This window comes from Lycium barbarum, chromosome 4 (assembly GCF_019175385.1).
Source record: "Lycium barbarum isolate Lr01 chromosome 4, ASM1917538v2, whole genome shotgun sequence".
NCBI classification, from domain to species: Eukaryota; Viridiplantae; Streptophyta; class Magnoliopsida; order Solanales; family Solanaceae; genus Lycium; species Lycium barbarum.
In genome coordinates, this window is record NC_083340.1 from 131,481,475 (window position 1) to 131,504,208 (window position 22,734).

At 37.2% G+C, this 22,734-nt stretch overlaps 1 protein-coding gene across 1 annotated transcript; it reads left to right on the plus strand.

Annotated features, from left to right (window-relative positions):
• Positions 1–2,043: 2,043 nt before the first annotated feature.
• LOC132637793 (uncharacterized) lies at positions 2,044–2,610 on the plus strand. The gene has a single exon (XM_060354830.1). The coding sequence runs from the start codon at positions 2,044–2,046 to the stop codon at positions 2,608–2,610; it is 567 nt and encodes a 188-aa protein (XP_060210813.1).
• Positions 2,611–22,734: the final 20,124 nt, after the last annotated feature.

Below are 22,734 nucleotides of genomic sequence, written 5' to 3' on the forward strand. Positions count from 1 at the left end.
AAATGATTCATCCAGATCAACAAATAATTCCTTATTTCTAGACATATGATTGCTCCAACCAGAATCAATAAACCATTCATTCCCTTTATTTTCTTCAGTCGCGGAGCTAGAAAACAACAATGTATCTTGTTTATCTCCATAATTTTCAGCCATCTTTGCATGTTCTTCCCTATTTTCAGATTCATTGTACCAACAATCACGTTGATAATGTCCATATTTTCCACAATTATAACACTGAACATTTGATTTATCACGTCTTTGAAAATTTTGATTACTCTGTTGTTCCCTCCTGAAATTATTATCATTTCTTTGTTGATAGGAAAAATTACCTCTACCACGGCCTCGATAATCACCTCTACCACCTCGTCCTCTACCTCTGAAATTATGACCTCGTTGATTTGTTTCAGCCAGATTTGATGTTTCTTCTTTTTCTTTAGGTTGATTCACCTTTGCTTGCAATGCCTCATCTACTTTTTCAGTTGTTTGTTGATTCAGGGACATCTCATATGTCACCAATTCACCTTCTAAATCATCAAGTGTCAAAGTGCTAAGATCTTTGGTTGCCTCAAGAACTGTCTTCTTAGTGTGAAATTTTATACTCAAGGACCGCAATATTTTTTCAGCAACTTTAACTTGGTCTAATGCTTCTCCATTAGTCATCATATCGTTGACAATATTAATAACTCTTGTAAAGAATTCTTTGACAGACTCTGTAGGTTTCATTTGGGCCAACTCGTACTGTCTTCTAAGCTCTTACAATTTGACTTTTCTTACGTCTGCGGAACCTCGATGTGAATTCACCAAAATTTTCCAAGCCTCCTTTGCCGACTTTGCATGTAAAAATTTATTTTACATATGCAATTCGACCTTGCTGTCAAGGTAGAAACGTGCCTTATAATCCAATTGTCTATTTTTCTCCAAATCTGTAGCTGTTTCACCGGTCAATGTTGTGCCTTCTGGGGTTTCCACGAACCCTGTATCAATAATGGACCATAGTCCAACAACATTGAAAAAAATCTTCATCTGTTGATACCAACTCTCAAAATTATTTTTGCCATCAAACACAAAAACAGGACAATTTGGTAAATAGGGAATATCCATATTCTTTTATATGTGTCGGATCTTGCACGAGGCTTTGGTCGGATCTCACACAGGCTCTGATAACAATTTGAAGAAAATAAAAATACTCAAAGGAATAATATAAGCACAAGCGGAAGACTCAACAATGACTATATTGAAGAAATTTATCAAACTAGAGAGAGAAGGTAGGAGACTTTACTTAATAACTCAAAACTCTTGAATCTCGCTACAATGAAAATATGTGACATAACATCCCTATTTATAATACTATAAACCAAAATAGACTAGGACTAGAAAAACCTATTCCAATATGAATTTGATAAAAAATCCTAACTAGACACGAATTAATAAACTAAATCCTAAACAACTTAGGTTTCCCACTCTTGATTTATTTCCTACGGTCGATCATTTTGCCTTAGGATTTGGACCGTGACACTTATCACCAGCTCCTCTTTATTCTGCTTTTTATCACTATTTCTACTAGCTAGTGACTACAAAGAAAAGAGGCCTAGTCGATCTTTCTTTATGATAGTTATGTTAAAAGTTTTACTTTTAATAAAAGGAGCTGCAGTTCCTTGACTTCATTTAAGAATCAAATAATTTGCGTCAACTTTCCAAAAGTATATGAGATAGCCAATATTTAAGCATGAAATATGCTTTGGAGCTAAGAAGAAAGTAAAAGGCTAGTTGAAAGTAATTGATGCCTATTGTCGAAGCTACATATGGTCAGGAACAAATGTTATTACTAAAAAGGCACTTGTTGCTTGGGATAAAGTATGTTTGCCCAAGTCTATAGGTGGACTAAATCTGATCAATCTCAAGTTATGGAATGTGGCTGCATTAGAAAAGACTTGTTGAGATTTAGCTCACAAACAAGACAAGCTCTGGATAAGATGGATACATACATACTACATAAAAGGGAGACATTTGGGGGACTTTGATATACCTCAACAGGCGTCATGGATGGTGAGACAAATAATACAGGCTCAACATACTCTTCAACAGGTTCAACATCTTCAAAGTACTAAACATATCCTGATAAGAAATATTTACCTGCAGTTGCTGCCTACCCTACCAAGAGTCCAATGGAAATCCCTGATATTCAACAACAATGCTAGACCAAAAGCTAAATTCATTATGTGGTTGCACTTCCATGGAAGACTGTTGACTGCAGATAGGCTGCTCAAGTGGGGAATACAAGCTGACCCAAAGTGTGTGCTATGTTTGACGCATGATGAAAATCAGGAACATATGTTTGTGCAGTGCCCTTATACCAGGAACTTATGGGGAAATTTGCTAGTTTGGTTGCAAAGGCCACAGATGAATGCTCCAACATGGGACCACTATATCAACTGGACTATCTCTAATGCTAAAGGGAAGTCTCTGCATGCCAGGTCCTTTAAAATCATATTGGCTGAGTGTGTCTACTCTACCTGGATTGAAAGAAATGCCAGGCGTTTTGAAGGAAAGTCAACTGCCTACGAGAACATTGCAAAAGGGATTGCAAAAGGGTACAAGCTGCACCAGTAATGCAACAATATTTTCATAGATTTTCCTTCTGAGTAGCCTAGTGTTGCGTGAAACATAGTCTGAAACTTGGACAGTTGTTTACTTGTACTTCATGAGATAGCTAAGCTGTGATGTAGCTAGCTATGGGTTTGTAATTCTGCACTTGGTTATTAATGGAAAGTTTGATTCCCAAAAAACAAAAAAACTTTGCTTTTGGATTATAGAGGAAAATGCTTCTGGAGTAACAGAGAAAAATTACGGAAAAAAAAATGCATTCATGAGATACAGAAAAGATAGATATACGTCACACAAACGTGTGTGTGCGCATATGCATATTTATATATACAGTCAAACTTCTTTATAATGATGTTATTTATTCATGTACTTTTTTGCTGCTATAACGAAATGATATTGCATATAGATAACATTTAATATAACATAACATCGAAACTGATCCAAAAAAAAAAAAAAATGATTTCTATAATGAATATTGTTATAAAGGATAACTGTTATATAGAGATATGATGATATATGTCTATATATGAAAAAATAATGTTCATATAATTGGGAGTTTCGGTCCAATGATATATAGGAGACTGTTGCGGAAATTCAAGGTATATGGTAATTACATACCAACACCTCGTGCTTGTGAAAATTTAGTGCATCGAGTTACACGTTCTAATAATAGTAAATTTATACATGTATTTTTTTTTTTAATCTTATATGAGAGTTAATTAAAGCATAGCTGGAGTGTTGAATGTGGATGTCATTTTCTTTAATAGGTTGGTTAAACGTGGGAAAGTATTTATTGTATAAGAGCCATATAGCTATCGGTCCTCACAAGTTGACAACAAGGGGCTGCCTTACAATTGCATTTCTTCCTTTGCTGACTTTTTGGGCCATATCGTTGTCGATAAAGGGAATCATTATCTTAAAATAATCACAAAGTTTTAATTACCATTCAATTATTTCCTTTCCAGGAGAACAGAACAAAACTCCTTTAGAAAGATATCATTTTATATTCCTTACTTAGGAACGTATGATGCGACAGGACTAAACGAAAAAAAGTATAGCGAGATGATGGAAATGCATGTATCGGAAATATATGAGTTCACATAATTTGCAAATTGATTGATGAGCATGCATATAAAACCTAAGTTATATGTTATGTGTCCATGTTTTGCCATAACAAATTTTGTCACAAGTTGCCATAATAAGTTCTATCACAACAAGTTGTGCCACAAGAAGTTCTGCCAATCAAGTTGGCAACTTGCCTTTGTGAACTTGCAGGCCATCTTCAAACACACCAATTTGAATTTGAGAAGAATTAGTTGAGTTTGTCTTCTTCTTTACAGAGTATTTGAGTAACACCTCGTACCTTAAACTAGGCTACGTTCATGATTCGAGACTTAGAAACCAAGATGGAAGTGTTGGAATTCGAAAATTCCTTCATCACAGTGAAAGTACGTTTTGCGACCAAAGTACGGGCCGTACTTCAAGGTATGGGACGTACATGGTAGGGCATATCTCGTTGGAAAATTATAGAGGCCACTGGAAATTGGCATCCATGTAAGGGCAGCAAGGTACGAGCCGTACTTCAAGGTATGGGACGTACCTTGAGCCCGTACCTCGCCGTCAAAAAACGATGTCCACTGGAAATTCACATCCAAGTACGGGCTACAAGTACAGCCCGTACTTCAAAGTACGGGCTACAAGTACGGCCCGTACTTCAAAGTACGGGACGTACCTGGTGCCCGTACTTCACCAGCGTCGGCCAGATACTATTTTAGGTTTCTTAAATAGAAAACCTCAAAGCCCCAAAAACCCTCTTTAGTCGATGTGGGATAACTCCCTTCTTTAGGGGTTTCCTCCTCATGTATGCATTGTAGGGTTAGGATTAGATAAAAAATAAATGAAGGGTCAGATCTCAACCTTGAAGGGTTGATCCATTGGTTCTTCATGGACCAATGAGATTCATAGACCCAAAATCCACAAACAACAAAAAATAATTAAAGCATGGTAGAGTATCAACGTTCAACATTCAAAAATAAAAATAAAGAAAACACGGTAACAAGGACGAGATAAGACCTCGTTTGGGTAGAGATAGGTGAAAATCGAAGGAGGCAATTAATGTGTTGCCTTAAATCGACCCTAAAAGCAAAAATATTTTTTCAAAAAAAATTATTGAACTTACAGGCTTGACCTTAATTGAATTAAAGCATAAATTTGCTATTTTCAATTGTGGACCTATTTGACTGACTAATTGATTATTTCAATTGTAGCCATAATTAAACATATAATAAGTAATTTACAAATATAACTATAATTAATTCTCTAAATTAATTATAATTAATTTAAGAATTGCCCACATAAATGGAGTATGCAGAAATAAAACTTTGGGGGGGGGGGGGGGGGGGGTAAAAATGATTATTTATTTTAATCAAATCCATTTCCTTGAATTAAAATGGGGTAAATGTTTGGTGATTAATTTCTGATAATTGCACAATTAAATAAATAGCTATTTTACATTATTTTCTAGTTGAAATTAGTAAAATGCATCATTAATTGCTATAAAGTAATTTCCAAATAGTTTAATATAGAAATTATTTTACCAAACAATAAAGGTAAAATATTATCTGCATAGCTAATAAAATCATCCTGATTTTTACTTAAAAAAATATTTATTACCCCATTTAGTATTCAAGTACTTTGAGCAATAAAAATAAATTATGGGAGGTCAATAATTAGGTGTTAACAAATACGGCTGCTCAGAACAACAACATGACCATTGCCAAGATGGTTGCTTTTGTGCAAGGTAATGAGGACCGAATGAAAGAAGAAAAAGCTCTTTTCAGAAAGAGAAAGAGAGGGAAATCAGTAAAGAGCTAAGTCTGCAAGTAACTTTAGGCATGGGGGAGGTGGAGGTAGAAAATTCTTTAAGAACAGGTCATCAGGATCCGCTCCATCGGCAGCCAGTGCCCCAGTCCCAAAGTTCAGGAATGATAAGAAGAGACAAAATTCCAGGCCAACTTACTCCTATTCTCAAGTTAGTGTGAGTTAGAAGACCTATGACAGTCCGATTTACAACAAGTGTGGTAAGAGACACCTAGGGGTGTGTCGCATGGGTATGGATGTTTGCTATGGGTGTGGCCAGTAGGGCTATTTTTAGAGAGATTGTCCGTCAGCTAGACAAGGTACCAGAGGTAATGTGGTCCAGTCCACAAATTCAGTAGCTCCTCGTAATTCTCAAGGTCAGTAAGGGCGTGGAGCCGCAAAGTCCGGTAATACGGGCGGTGGTCAGAACCGTTTGTATGCACTAGCAGGTAGCCAAGATACAGAGGCACGTGCAAATGTTGTTACAGGTACACTAACAGTTTTCACTTTGGCGTCTATGCCCTTATTGACATGATAAGTTGGTATTTTACAACTTATTTATTCTTTAATCTTATGTTGTTGTTATATTTTGATTGAGAAAATAGTGCATTTAATGTCATTTACTTCCATTTTATAGGTTTATATGATTGAGAAAAGCTTTGGAACAAACCATGTGAAAGTCAAAAAGAGACCAGATTGAAGAAAACGAAAAAGTGGCTAAGACTGCAAAAAAGGGATAGATTTGCAAAACTGAAATTTTGGGGTTTATTTTGTCATATTTTGACTTGGAAAAATGGGGGGGGGGGGGGGGAGGGGGGGGGGGGGGACTACAAAGGCAAGACTTGAAGACATCATTTTTCATCTTTGGCCATTTCATACAAGTGTTGGAGAGCTAGGATTCATCAACCACACCATTAGAGGAGAAGATTGGAGCACTTTAATGATAAATTTCTTAACCCTTTCTTTAATTCCTTGCTCTGTATTGTATATCTAAGGGTGTAGAATTTTATTCCATCACTCTAATCTTGTTTATGAAAATATTCATTTGCAAAGTTGGATGAAATCTCTTGTTATGCTTATGTATTGAATGATTTTTATTTCTATTGAAGTGGGTCTTTGTTGTTTTAATTAATCTTATTTTTTAATGTTTCTTGAGGGATTAACTAACCCTAAGACCCGCCCATTTACTTTGATTTGAGCTCGAGAGAGAAAGATTGAGGTTGGGAAAGATTAATTAACAAAAATTTGGGGCTTTAAAACCCATCAAATAACTTGAGCTAGAGATAGTAAAGTTACTTGAGATTATATTGATTGTGCTTAATATCATACTCTAAGGCTTGAGAAAGCTTAGAGTGAAATTCACTGATTTGGTCGAGAGACTTTTGATGAGATTTTAGAGATCATTATCTAATTAGCATAAACTCACTCTTAGTTGTAAAATTGTGAAATACATTGGATAGTTACTTGAGCGTAATTTCCTTTGTATCCATACTTGTGGCTATTGATAATTTTACCCGCTTTCTAGTTAATTCTATCTTTGTTAGTTGTTAAAACAAAAATTAAATATTGAAAAAGTGTTTGGCTTAGCGTAGTTGGTGATAATTCCTTACTTGTTTAAATCGCCTATTATATTGTTCCCTGTGGGATCGACCCCGACTCATAGTTGGGTAAATTATATTGCATACGATCGTGTACACTTTCTCTTTGAGGAGTGGATTTAGATGTTATCATGACCCAAGGTCCACCTTATCTTATGTAACCCCATTTGTTGCTAAGAAATTTGGGATTGAACCAGAAAAGTTGTATGAACCCTTTGAGGTGTCCACCCCAGATGGGGAATCAGTTATAGCCATACGTATTTATAGGGTTGCCCAGTTTTAGTCTATTACCGGAAAACCATAGCTAATTGTTATACCCCATTTTAACCGGATTAAATTAGAGTACAATATATTGGAGATTCCTATAATGCTTTATTTTAAGGAGTCGTCACCTAATTGATTTTAAGGTGAATTAGGGCACCTAATTATTAACTAAGGTAAAGCTAACTAAACCTCTGTTAATAGTCTGCTTAATCAGTGTGATTCTAGGTAAGGGTTCTATATTATCCTAAAGGGAAGGGATTAGGCATCCTTTAGAATCCGTTAACTACGGTTATCCGGCCAAGCTTAGGTTAATTAATTAAGGTTTAAAATTTAAGAAAATAGCTTTGAAGAAAAAAAAAGATAACTTATAACTAACAAAGTTTAAAATGTTATTATATGAATGATGCACTCTATATGGTGAAAATAAGTACTTAATGTTCAGAGCGGTAATCCAAATGATAAAATCTACCCCTTTCTAATCCTACGTGGATCATAGGTTCTGCACCTAATTTTAAACCACACACAATCCAAAACACAGACAAATTAGCAATCATAAAAGATGGATGAGAGGAAATGAATGATAAGGAAAAAAAGAATAAAATGTTATAGGCGATCTCTAACGAGTTTCTCCTGCCCGATGTGATCTAAGAATTGCGGAACGAGATGACTCCATGGATGGGTGTGCCGAGTCTCATCTTGAGACTTTGTTTTGATAAAGTCCCGAATTAAGACTCTATTTACTCCGATGTGTACATGTAAAAGAAAGGGGAAAAGAGATAAAGGTTAGCATCCAATTGTGACAAAAGCTATTATTGTTCTAAGAAAAAAAGTAACAGATTAATTAGATACAAATGAACACTCTTTGGTACACAATATACCATCAACTCCTATCTAAAGGGAAATAACAAGCAGCACAGTAACTATGACATAATCAACTTTAAGAAGTCATGGTATTATGCCAGACATCCTGAACATTTAATACAACATATTGAAATCCTTACTAGCTCGCTTGATCAAACAACATCTAAATCTGCCTACTTAATCAATTCTAACAAAACAACCTGTAAATCATGATTAACTAGAACACAACCAATATATAATGTATACTTAGCATAAACAGCCTAGACCAAATGGCTTCTAAAGCATGTTTATATGAGCAGACTAAACATAGTATACTTTCTAATGAATGCAACAGCAAACTAATCACCACTATTAAATTAGTTCACGTAATCATTAATTAAATTACTAGTTAAATTGATTCATATAATCTTTATTCCTTTTCAATCTAAAATCAAGATTGAACACGAATATGACTCAACACGGACCAACTATTCTAACACATATACATATGTTTAGACTACGTACACAAATCACACAGAAACAGTAAAATGAACTAACACAGAAAAAACATTATTTAGCTAATTAACTCATCACATGAACATTCTTAATCACAAAAAAAATGACAAATTTAAGCTAACACATAGCAACTAAAAAAAAAACGAAAAAATGCAGAAATAAATGGAAAAGGGGAATTACCTGCTTCGGGTGCAGCGAAGTGGGTACGAGGGCCTTCGATTCACGCTCGAACACTATCAAATCCGAGCTTGCGATGCTCGGATTCAAAGCCTAAAATAAACGAAAAAACAAAAAAATGATTCAATACTTTCACTCCATATTAAGACTGATGAAATTAATATTGCTTAGGGGATTTTGGCCACTGGGAAACTTTGATTTTTCGGGGGGTTTCTGTGATTCCAAAAAATCCTCTCGGGGATTTAGGCTGTTGAAGAAACTTATTATTTTTTAGAAAATGGCGACTGCAAACTCGTTTTTAGGGAATTTCTGGGATTCAAGCTCTGTCCAGGGGATTTTGATCTCCTCAAACGATTCAACCCGCCCCTATTTATAGGGTTTTGCTTTTGTGTTGAAGAAAGAGCGAAGGAGGAGCGGGAGAGAGAGAAGAGCGGGGGACAAAGGGAAGTGGGGGACAGCGGGGAACAGGGAGAGAACGGCGGTGGTGGGGATGAGAGGAGAAGAGAGAAACGAAGGGGAGAAGGGAGAGAGAGAACAGGGGCGGCTGAAAATGGGAAGGGAACCCTAGTGGTTCCCTTGTTTTGAACAAAAATGGGTCGGGTAAGAGTAGTGGGCCGGGTTGTGGGTTAATGGACTGGATCAACTTCTTTTGGGTTGGGTATTAAATTTTGGACTGATCTGAAAATTGGGGTTGATGGATATAAATATGGCTGGTCATTAATGGACTTGTCCAAGAAGGTTTGTGGATTAATCGGAACGGATGAGTCCGCAATTTGGCTGATGGATTTAAAATATGGGGCTTTATAAATTTGAAATAAAGGACCCGTTTTAATTAATTATATACTAAGTGTGCTAAAATATTACCTAATATAAAATATGTAATTATTAGTGCTCAGGTAATAAAATTGTATGACATTGTAATAGCCGTGCAACAGTATTTTAAAAAATAAATAAATGCTATCATTTAATTGTGCGAAATAAATGCGATGCGTATGCATAAGGTGGTAAAAAATGCTGAAACGCAAATTATGATAATACTGGTAATAATAATAATAATAATAATAATAATCATAATAATAATAGTAATAATAATAATAATGGTAATAATAACAGCAGTGACTACAACAGGAGAATGAATGCTTGTATTAATAAAAGCTAATAATTATAGTAAAATATAAATAGTTATTTTTTTAATTGCCAAAAATATTGGGAGCGTAAAATAGGTATTTCGGAGGAAAGGTGGGACAAAATTGGGTGTCAACACTAATTTAGCAGAATTAGAAATGGTAGACTTTGATGTAATCATGGGTATGTATTGGCTATCTTCATGTTATGCTACAGTGGGTTGTAGAACCAAAATATGGTGATTTGAGTTTCCTAACAGACCAGTCATAGAGTGGAAGGGTAATTCAGTAGTACCCAGGGGTAGATTTTTTTCCTATCTTAAAGCTAGAAAGATGATTTCTAAGGGGTATATCCATCACTTAGTTCGAGTAAGGGATTCAAATGCCCAAACCCCAAATCTCTAGTCTGTACCAGTCGTTAATGAGTTTCCAGAGGTCTTCCCAGAAGATCTTCCCGGAGTCCCTCCTCATAGGGAGATTGACTTGGAATTGATCTACTTCCCGACACTCAGTAGATATCCATTCTGCCATACATAATGGCTCCAGCAGAGTTAAAAGCCCAGTTAAAAGATCTCCTTGATAAGGGATTTATCAGGCCTAGTGTTTCACCTTAGGGTGCGCCAGTCTTGTTCGTCCGAAAGAAAGATGGTTCCTTACGCATGTGCAGTGACTACTGCCAGTTAAACAAAGTCACCATTAAGAACAGATACCCTCTCCCCAGAATGGATGACTTATTTGACCAACTTCAAGGTGCCCAATATTATTCCAAGATTGACTTCAGATCAGGCTACCATCAGTTAAAGGTTAAGGAAGTTGATATTCTGAAGACTGCTTTCAGAACCCGTTATGGTCACTTTAAATTTATTGTTATGTCATTTGGGTTGACAAATGCACCGGCTGTTTTCATGGACCTCATGAATAGGGTCTTCAAGACGTATCTTGAATTGTCAATAATTGTATTTATTGATGATATTGTGGTATATTCCTGTAGTGAGGATGATCAGGCAGAACATCTCAGAATAGTGTTGCAGACTCTTAAAGATCACGAACTTTTTGCAAAATTCTCAAAGTGTGAGTTTTGGCTTAAGTTAGTGACACTCTTAGGCTATGTAATATCGAGTGAAGGTGTGAAGGTTGACTCTCAGAAAATAGATGTCGTAAAGAATTCGCCCAGACCCACTTCATTTTCTGATATAAGGAGTTTCATGGGTCTGACGGGTTATTATAGACGTTTTGTGGAGGGACTTTCCTCTATTTCTGCCCCGTTGACTAAGTTGACTCAGAAAAAGGTTAAGTTTCAGTGGTCAGATGCTTGTGAGCAAAACTTTGAAGAGTTGAAGAAGAGATTGACTTCTGCTCCAGTTTTGACACTACCAGAGGGAACCGAAGGGTTCATTGTATTTTGTGATGCTTCGGGAATTGGTCTCGGATATGTCTTAATGCAGCATAGTAAGGTTGTAGTTTATGCATCTTTTCAGCTCAAAGCTCATGAAAAGAATTACCTGACTCATGATGTAGAATTGGCAGCCGTGGTTTTTGCGCTTAAGATTTGGTGTCATTATTTGTATGGAGTGAATGTAGATATTTTCACTGATCATAAAAGCCTGCAGTATATCTTCAAGAAAAGGGAGTTGAGTCTTAGGCAAAGAAGATGGCTGGAATTGCTTAAGGACTATGATGTGGATATTCTCTATCATCCGAGGAAAGTGAATGTTGTAGCTGATGCTCTTAGTTGGCGTTCCATGGGAAGTTTAGCCCATGTTGAGGCACATAAGAGAACTATGATGAAAGAAGTTCACCGTTTAGCCAGTCTTGGAGTTCGACTTTTAGACTCCAAGGATGGTGGGGTTGTTGTTCAGAGCAGAGCTCATTCCTCCTTAGTGGTTGAAGTCAAAGAGAAGCAGTTTAGTGATCCCTACTTGTTACAGCTGAAGGAGGGGATCCAAAATAATAAGACAATGTCTTTTGAACAAGGGGGAGATGATGATACCTTGAGGTACCGAGGCAGATTATGTGTTCCAGATATCGTTGGGCTCAGAGAGCAAATCATATCGGAAGCTCACCATTTCAGGTATTTCATTCATCCAAGTTCAACTAAGATGTATCATGATCTTAAGGAGATTTATTGATGGAATGATATGAAGAAGAATGTAGCGGATTTTGTGGCTAAATGCCCAATTGTCAACAAGTGAAAGCCGAACACCAAAGGCCTGGTGGCTTGGCACAGAATATTGATATTCTTGTCTAGAAATGGGAAATGATAAATATGAACTTTATAATAGGTCTACCTCGTTCATCCCGTAGGCATGACTCTATTTGAGTGATCGTTCACCGGCTTACTAAGTCAGCGTACTTTTTTCCAGTCAAGACCACAGATTTAGCAAAACATTACGCCATGTTGTATAATAATGAAATTTTCATATTGCATGGGACCCCAGTGTCTATTATTTCATATCGTGATGCTCATTTCACAGCGAACTTCTGGAAATACTTTCAGAAAGGATTGGGTACCAAGGTGAACATCAACACAACTTTTCATCCTTAGACAGATGCCGAGGAAGAGCGTTTTCATGAGGCTGATCTTAAGCCGCCATCCGCCGGTGCGTGGCGAATGGTTCATCAACCCATTTTTACTATTCAGACTCTTGAGGATATGTTGAGGGCATGTGTCCTTGATTTTAAAGGTAATTGAGATGACCATTTGCCTCTCATTGAATTTGCTTATAATAACAGTTATCATGCTAGAATCAAGATGGCATCGTTTGAAGATCTTTATGGGCGGAGATGTAGATCACCCATTGGTTGGTTCGAAGTTGGTGAAGCAGAACTACTAGGACCAGATTTGGTCTACCAGACTATGGAGAAAGTCAAGTTAATTCAGGAGCGTTTGAAAATGACTCAGAGTCGCCAGAAGTCCTATACAAATATAAGGAGAAGGGACTTAGAATTTCAAGTTGAGGATTGGGTGTTCTTAAAAGTTTCACCTATGAAAGATGTGATGAGATTTGGCAAGAAAGGAAAATTTAGTCCCAGATACATTGGACCTTACAGAATCCTGCGAAGGGTTGGTCAAGTGGCTTATGAACTTGAGTTGCCACAAGATTTAGCTGTTGTGCACCCAATGTTTCATGTATCGATGTTGAGGAAGTATGTAGGAGACTCATCGTTGGTTGTTCCTGCAGATTCTATAGCTGTTAAAGATGGTTTGACTTATGAAGAAATCCTTGTAGCAATACTGGATCGTCAAGTTCGCAAGTTGAGAACTAAGGAAGTTGCTTCAGTAAAAGTTTTATGGAAGAGTCAGAAAGTTAAAGAAGCTACATGGGAAGCCGAAGAAGATATGAAATTCAAGTACCCATACTTGTTTAACAAACCAGCGGAGAACGTCCAAGGTAACTAACCTCTGTATCCATGTCATGTCCCTTATGTATTCATGTCTCATGTTTCACGTTCACGTTAACGTATTCAGCAGTCATGTCTCATGCTTCAGAACTCATATTTCCATGTAATCATGTTATTTCAGCTTAGTCCCCATGTTTCATGTCATGTTTCCTTCACGTTTATGCATTCAAGCCATGTCCAGTCCCAATCTTGATCACAACCCATGATTCGAGGACGAATGATCCCAAGGGAGAGGTATTGTAACACCTCGTACCTTAAACTAGGCTACGTTCATGATTCGAGACTTAGACATCAAGATGGACGTGTAGGAATTCGAAAGTTCCTTTATCACGGTGAAAGTACATTTTACGACCAAAGTACGGGCCATACTTCAAGGTACGGGACATACATGGTAGGGCGTACCTCGTTGGAAAATTACAGAAGCCACTGAAAATTGGCATCCATGTACGGGCAGCAAGGTACGGGCCATACTTCAAGGTACGGGACGTACCTTGAACCCGTACCTCGCCGTCAAAAAACGATTCCCATTAGAAATTCACATCCAAGTACGGGCTGCAAGTACGGCCCGTACTTCAAAGTACGGGACGTACCTGGTGCCCATACTTCACCCGCGTCGATCAGATACTATAAATACCTGGGGATAGTTTTATTTCTCCACTTTGGTGATATCGAGGAATCAAATAAAGGCTTGATATTTCCGCCATCAAAAAGCTCGTCAGCGCCTGATATTATTGAGCTTTCGTCTAATTCAAGTCCGCTAAATTGAAAAGTGAAATCATCTGCATTATCATCAACAAGATCGTTGTAACGGGTAACGTTAGTTTCTCCGTAAAGGGGGGAAATACGAGTAGGACTTGTTGGGGCACTGAAAAAGAATGTTGTGCCAAAATGTTGAGGACTTGAAGGAGCACTTATATAACTACTACAAGCACTGTCGAAATTGAAATCTATCATTTTTGTATATGAATTTGTGGGTTCTTGATTTGGTGAGAAGAATGGGAAATTAGTTTGAGAAAAATGGAGAAGAGAGAGTGATATATATTACTACTTATAATAAGGGGAAATCTAAAGATTTTGTAGTCACTTAGTTAGATTCTAACTAATAGTTACTAACCAAAAGGCTTCTCTTCCAAATTCAATTTTTTAGTTGTCTTTATTGCTTATCTACTTGAGGGGGTGATGTGGAATGTACTATAGCTTCTTTTATATGCCTCATTTTTCTCCTACTATATATTGCTTTATAAGCTTAATAAAGCGTACTCATGGTGGGCACTTTCCTTTTTAGGACCGTTGACATACACCAATTGGCAAGTTGTTTATCTGTATGATCGATCATGAAGTAAACTTCATTCCTATGCACACGAACATTAAAAAAATAGATTAAACATGCAATATTCCTCCCCTCAAGATGGTGGTTGATCCAAAGACACCTTCTTCTACTAAGAGGCGGATCCAAAATTTAAATGTAATGGGTACAACTTTTAAGCTTTTACTCTCTCTTTTCACTTTTACTTGTTCAGTATTTTAAAAAGACCATTTCACTTTTACTTGTCACTTTTAGCATATCAAGAGAAGATAATTTTTTTTCCTATTTTACCCATAGTATTAATTACCCTTTTCAAATCATTTTTCGAATCCATTAAAAACATGAGCAACTCGAAATTGACCCTGTTAGACCATAAAAAGAATAAAGTGGTGAATCAATTTCTAAGAGTTTCATCTATAAATGGAAGACAGGACGTAGAAAGGTAATAGAACACCTAATTTATCACAACAAATCACTAGTGAGCTAGAGAGAGAAATTCCCTTATAGTAACTTGGACCCAACACAATTTAATAACAGTGGAAGCAATTGAATGCCAAAATGGAGTCCATATGTCAACCCCCTGGCAGACGCAGATGATACTATTATTTTTAACTCTGCCGATGAACAGTCCATGAGATTGGTAATGCAAACTCTGATAGAGTATGAGGAAGTGAGTGGCCAGAGGATCAATAAACAAAAAAGTGAATTGTACATGCATCACTTGACCTCACAAAGTATCAAGGAGATGGTGTACAATGTCACACAGATAACAGGGAAGGAATTCCCTTTTAATTACTTGGGGGTACCAATTTACTATGGGAGGAGGCTGAATATTCACTATAAGGAATTGATTGAAAAGATTCAAAATAAACTTAGCTCTTGGACTAGCAAGCTTCTATCTATTGGGGGAAGGACAACACTGATCAAGCATGCCCTACAGAGTATGCCCATACATTTACTTTCAACATGTCATACATCTACTTTCAGTATGTGATCCACCTAATGGAGTTCTTGAGCAGATATACAGGCTGTTTGCAGTTCTTTTGGAGCAATTCAATTGGGAATTCTAGCAAGCATTGGGCAACATGTAAAACATTACGTAATCCACAAGAAGAGGGAGGAATGGGATTCAGAAGCTTACAAAATATATCTAAAGCCCTTTTTGCAAAGTTGTGGTGGAATATGAGGACCAAGCAATTCCTTTGGAGGAATTTTATGAGTGACAAATATCTGAAGAAGTTTTATGCAGTGATAGCTCCTATCAAGTTAGGTACATATGTGTGGAGGAAAATGCTCAAGCATAGAGATGACATAGATCGTGAAATATGGTGGAAGATTCAACAAGGCAATTCCTATTTCTGGTTTGATTACTGGATAGGATTGGGAGCATTATATCATATTACTCTATCAGATTTTATATATGACTTAACTATGATTCTTGTAAAATAAATAGTGGAGGAAAGACAGTGGAATGAAGAGTTATTGAGAGAAATTTTGCCTGCCGACTTGGCAGATCATATAATATATAACATTCAACCACTAGAGGAGAGCATGCAAGAAGATAAGGCATACTGGAAAGTGGATTCAAAAGGTAAATTTACTGTAGGTTTAGCTTTCCAAATGCTTAGACAAAGGAAGGAATCTAGTATCCTTTATAAGCAAATGTGGATAAAAAGATTGTCAATAAAGATATCTTTCTTTATGTGGAAGTTTTGGCAATTCAAATTACCTTTGGATGATAAATTAAAGAAATGGAGTCATCAATTCCCTTCCAGATGCTATTGTTGTCAACATCCAAAAGTGGAAGACATTTCCCATGTTTTTTACATTCTCTAACTGCTCAAGCTGTTTGAAAATATTTTGTGGGCCAGTGGGATAAATATTGATAATCTTCAAGTTATTCAGATAATTAATAGGTAGTGGGATTTTCTAGGAAAGGCACACATTAAATGTGTTTATCAGGCTGTCCCTACTATTATTATTTGGGAATTGTGAAAAAGAAGAATTACTACGAGACATGAGGTACGAAACTCATCTGCCAGGTGATGCATACTCTGATCCAATTCATGAAATTGAGGAGGAATAACTTTAAGTATGCACCTTACAGATGGACTGTTGTGATAGTGGCGTTACAGAAGCATAATTCTAAGGTGAAAGTGACTCAAGTTTCGTCGAAAATGCCTGAAAGTGGATGGATCAAGATAAATACTTATGGGGTTTCTAGGGGTAATCCTAGGAGAAGTTCATGGGCATTCCGTATAAGGAATGAATATGGGGATGTCATTAAAGCTCAAACTAAAGAAATGGAAGATCCTCAGAGAACTAACACAGAGGCAGAGGCACTAGCAATTTTACAGACACTCAGATTTGTGAGAGATAATCAGATGGATCAGATCAGGATTGAAACTGATTCATTATTAGTGAAAAACATCATTCAGATGACTTGGGAAGTGTCTTGGAAGATTTTCATCATGGTGGAAGAAATATGGAAGATTATGGAAGAGAAAATGGTGGTGATTGAACACATTTATAAGGAAGGAAACAAGTTAGCATATGATCTGGCTAACTTAGCTTTGGATAATAGAGATATACTATTCACTTCATTTCAAGGCATGAAGAGCCAAGGTAAAAGGATAGTGAATAGTGACAAGTTGCAGATACCATACCTAAGAATCAAAGGATGCTAAGGAAAGGGGAATTGGAAGAGGAATGTAGAAGAGGAGATCCTTACACTCAAATCCTTTGGAAAAGAATGTGAAGGATTTATATTCTAACTGTTTGTTAATGTGTGCAGGTACATATGCAAAGATATATGGAGATACCACAGTATAACAAAAGCAACACCAGTGCAGGAAAACTATCAACCATACAAGATCGTACATGTTTGGTTACAGGATGCAGAAACAGGCAACACAAATATCACATACAGAGTAATTATTGGCAGAATTTATCCCCAACAAAACCTCAATATATATAGATTTGATGGTTGTTCGATTTGTGGTATTAGCATCACTAGATGCTCATTCGAATAGACAAAAATTAAATCTACTCAGATCATTATCAAAATATGAAGGTGACACAGTGAATCGATCAAGGAAAAGAGACATAACCGAGTCAACACTGGAGACAAAAAAATTAACAAGACAGTTCCAACACAAAAGAATAAGGGCCATAAAGAAATTGAGGAAGAGCGAGCTTACCAGAGTAAAAATCAGCTGGAACGAGGGGAAATCATCAAGATTCAACTGGGATAGTCCAAGTCAGTTCTATTGGTCAATCGACGCTGAAAGAAATCGAGGAGAAAAAGATTATCAGAGAAATTGTTGAGTGCCACACTTGTATTTCCTCAAATCAGTTGCATCTTAGAGGAAACATCGTGAATCCGCTGAGCACCAGCAGCTCCGGTGAGAAATAACAGATGAAATAGAAGACCCTAGATTTGAGGGTCGATGTTCTCGCCTCATGTCCTTTTGGTTTTTCTAATTTTGCATTTTGTCTTTTCTTTACTTTTATGTATTTGTTGAACTTTTTCATTCATTAATAAAATAAGTCACCAGGTCCCACCTAGTGTCACGACCTAACCTGTGAGTCTAGCGGGCACCCACACTGACCCCCCGATAGGCAAACCCTTCCGTTATTCATCAACCAATCCAAATCATATGAAAGTAAATAAAAGGATAAATAGTCTCAAATCATAAATAACTAAACATGCGGAAATACTAAACATAATCCCCTGAATTTGGTCTGAATAGTATAAGAGCTATTAAATACGTAAGTCTAGAAATACAAGTCTGAAATACTGAAACATGTCTCAGAATATGAAATAAAACAAGTAGAATAGAGGAATCTCCGGGAAGCGGGATCCATCAGAAGCTCACCCTGGACACTCTAAAGCTGAGCCTCGGGATCACTCACGAGGTGCGGAGGAGGAACCTGCTATGAACTCTGCACTCAGAAAAAGAGTACAACAAGGTAGTATCAGTACAAGCACTATGTACCGGTAGGTATCAGAGGCCGACAACAGTTAGATAATATATATATAAGAAAGAAACTGAAAGTTAGGCATGCAAGCAGTCAAGTACAATCACAACATAATCCAAGATCAAAACAACACACGTGATATAAATACCAAGGCAGTATCAATGATATATATGAATGAAGTAAATGAGTGCATATGCAATGTAATGAGATGCACTGGCCAATTGTCTGTCTTCATCCACACATGTTATGACGGATATCCTTCACGTCTCGATAGTCATGACCCATAGGGGACCCGCGAAGTTCATGTACCAATCACTCCGCACACAACCCAGAGATGACTTTCACAACACTAGCCACTTCGCACACAGCCCAGAGATGGCTTCCATATCAAGTCTGTCCATAATCTTAGATGTTCTTTTCTCACTTCTCATCAACAGTACCAATCACAGTTCATATCAATGTATCATGTAAAATAGGTATGGATGGTGTGCAGGATATCAATATCAAGTTTAATCATATCAAATCTCATTCGTGCCTCTACATGAGCACACATCACAATAACAATACCGAATCAAGTTCTTTCCTTTATCAATGATCAATGACAAGATAAGTGAGAGACGAACGTATCACAACCACAACATAGCAAATGAGAAGCAATCCCAACACCACACACATGGCAACAAGAGAAATCACAATAAACGAGGCCACAAGCCTACAAAGGCATCAACAATACCAACTTAAGAATATCCATCCCAACTTCATACTCGAAGGTTAACATTATTTCTCCGTCAATAACTAACTTCTACATAAGCTTCGCTAACTAAAGTCTACCCTAAAGATAAGTCGTAACCTACCTCGATGCCGACCTAGTGCCACGAACCGTCAAATGTGAGCCTTGCCCTTCCGAAAAGCCTCCGAATACTGAAAGTCTAGTCATTATTAGAAATATAAATTAGGAATGGGGAATAACGCTACCCATATTGCTACACATTCGTTCGAATGGAAAATCAACAAAGAAAAGAGGAAAATGGAACCCACAAGGGTAAAATGGGTATTTCAAGAGTGAAATTGGTAACCCAACATTCTAGAAGTTTAATTCTACTCTCCAATTACTAATTAAGCTCAATTATTGATCACTTTCATCATCCAAAACAAAACCCCCAAGTTAGGCATAAACCCTAGTTTTTCCGTAATCAAATCATTAACCCAAATTGGAGATTCAAGCTTATTACTACTAACTAATGCAATTTCATGCTTAGATTAGCCAAATTCATCAATTAAACTAACATTAATAGCCTAATGTTCAATTAACAAACTTGAGGTTAAGACTCATCTTCTCCAACTAGCTTTTCCAGATTCCACCATAGATTTCTAGTTTAGGAAGGTAAATAACAAGAACTAGGTGAAAGAGACTTACCCCAAGATGAATCAAATCTGAAAACACTTCAAATTGCCAGTGAGTCACTTTGGAGAATTAATTTTGGGAATGAAAACTGAATGGTTTGAATTAGGGCATTTAATGATTCTGCTTCAGCGATTTTCGCTCCAGCGGAAGAGGTTCCGTTGCCGCGGACTCGCCTCGGCGGGGGACTATCCGCTGGGGCGGATCTCAGTAACATAGTTAGGACTCCCGCGCCTGCGGACCAAGCCTCGCTGAGGCAGGTCCGCTGAGGTGCACCCAGTCTCGCTGGGGCGAGGCACTAGAAACCAGCATAATTCTGGTTTTTATCCAAGTTCACCCCAAATCCCGACGTCTACTCGAGACCTCCCTGCTACAAAACAGATATGCACATATATGTAAAAGTACGCTACGAACTCACTCGTGGTCTCGGAATTTCCATCGGAGGTTTATTTGATCAGGTCAACCCCCAACTGCCAAAAACCAACTTTCTAACCATTAGTACAAAGCGCTCCCGTGTATCTCGGGGACCGAACTGAACACCCCATAAATCCATAATCGACCCTCCAGACCTCACAAAATTGAATTTTTTTTGAAAATGTCCATTTACCCAAAAGTCAACTATCGGTCAAAGGTTTTTCACTTTAAGGTTCTAATTCTCATAAGTCATAATAAAACTCGCCTGATTACCTCGGGAAGTATGTCATCCATCCCCACGGGTCAAAATCATACTAACAAGGCTCGGCGAAGGGTCAATGGGAGTAAATAAGTCAAAAGTGCAATAACGACCAAACGGGTCGTTACACTAGTGACCTTGAATTAATAAAAATATATAAACTCAACTTTGGTGAAGTAGCGAGCTACAATCCGCTGCTTCTTGGATTATCAAGAGGGGTCAAGGTTATTGAATGTCTTGTTCAGAGGTGTAATTCGGCTAACATAAAGTTTAGATGTGCACTAAATGAAAGTCGTCGGGTTTAAAGTAAAGGAACAATATCAGCACCTTAAAGTTCATATTTGAATGATATCAACAACTTGATTACAGATTTGATTTTATTTTATTTTGTAAATATCTCATTTGATTGATTGTAATCTATTAGTATCAGGAATGTATCTATAGTTTAATATCTTTCCTTTTCCTTACATGTAATCTTGGGATTCAATTACCAATCAGCTGTATAAATAGGAGACCATCATAATACTGATAAAACAAACTTTTTACACATTCATCTACCGTCTGAGAGACATCCTCGGAAAAATCTCACGAGATCATAAGACAATTACTGAATATCTTCATGAAATTCGCTCTAACGCTTATGAACTTGCAACTATTGGAGTACCAATCAATAATGAAGAAGTTGTGATCAAAATCCTTAATGTTTTAGGACCAGAATATCGTGAAATAAGTGCTGCAATTCAAGCTCGTGACACCCCAATCACATACAAAGAACTTTGTGATAAACTTTCTGGTCATGAAATCTTCCTCAAACATGAGGAGCAGAAAAAGGCAGCAAACCTCATCACAGCCCAGGTTACTCAACGGACAACACCACAAAGCATCAATCAAAGTGTTGGTCCTAAGACACCCGCAAATAAAACGGCCAAAATCAACAGGGGTGCCAATCTAGTATGCCTTTCAACAATCTGAACTTGAACAAGAACTTCGCAAATAATAATGGATTGTTTCCATCAAATTGGCATCCCACTTTTCCATCAAACTCCAAGTCACAAATTCAATGCCAATTGTGTGGAAATCTTGGGCATGTGGCTAATGTGTGCAGATCCAAGTCTCACAATCACTTTGAAGCCGAGGCACATTATGGGCTCGCACCATGACCAACACCGAACCTTGGATCCTTGATACTGGAGCCTCTCATCATATCACTGCTGATTCACAAACTTTAGTCTCACCACATGATTATTCTGTTTCAGAAGAAATCTCAATGGGCAATGGTAATAAGATCCCAATTACACCTATGGGATCATCTCTTCTACAAACTCTTAATTCTTCATTTTTCCTCCATAATATTTTGTGTGCACCTTCCGCTTTCCAATATCTGTCTCTAAATTTTGTAAACAAAATAAAACTTCTATTGGGTTTTTTCCTTTTCATTTTATTGTGAAGGCACTGAAAACGGAGGCACCATTGCTATGCGTCCAGAATAGGGACAACCCTTACAAGTGGCCAACTACAAAACATGCACTTCAAGCCATCCACCAGAAGCGCATTCAACTAGCGTCACTCCTTCTCTTACTCTATGACATCAAAGATTAGGACATCCAAATAATGATCTTTTAAATTTTATCCCACATAGCTGTCATTTGCCTTATTCCAATGCCTCTAAGTTAGACTTTTGTAATTCTTGCTAATGCAATAAAAGCTACAGACATCCTTTTTCTACTTCATCTTTACATAGTTCTAAACTACTTGATATTCTTTAGACAGATGTGTCGGGTCCTTCTCCAGTTCTCTCTGTTGATCAAAAGTTATATTATGTTATTTTCGTTGATAAATTCACAAGGTACACTTGGCTTTATACTGTCAAAAACAAAAGTGATGTCTCAAAAAATTACGATTTAACCTTTAATTGAGAACTATATTCAAACAAAACTTATCTCCCTCTATTTTGATGGTGGAGGAGAACTTCAAGCTCTCAAACCAAT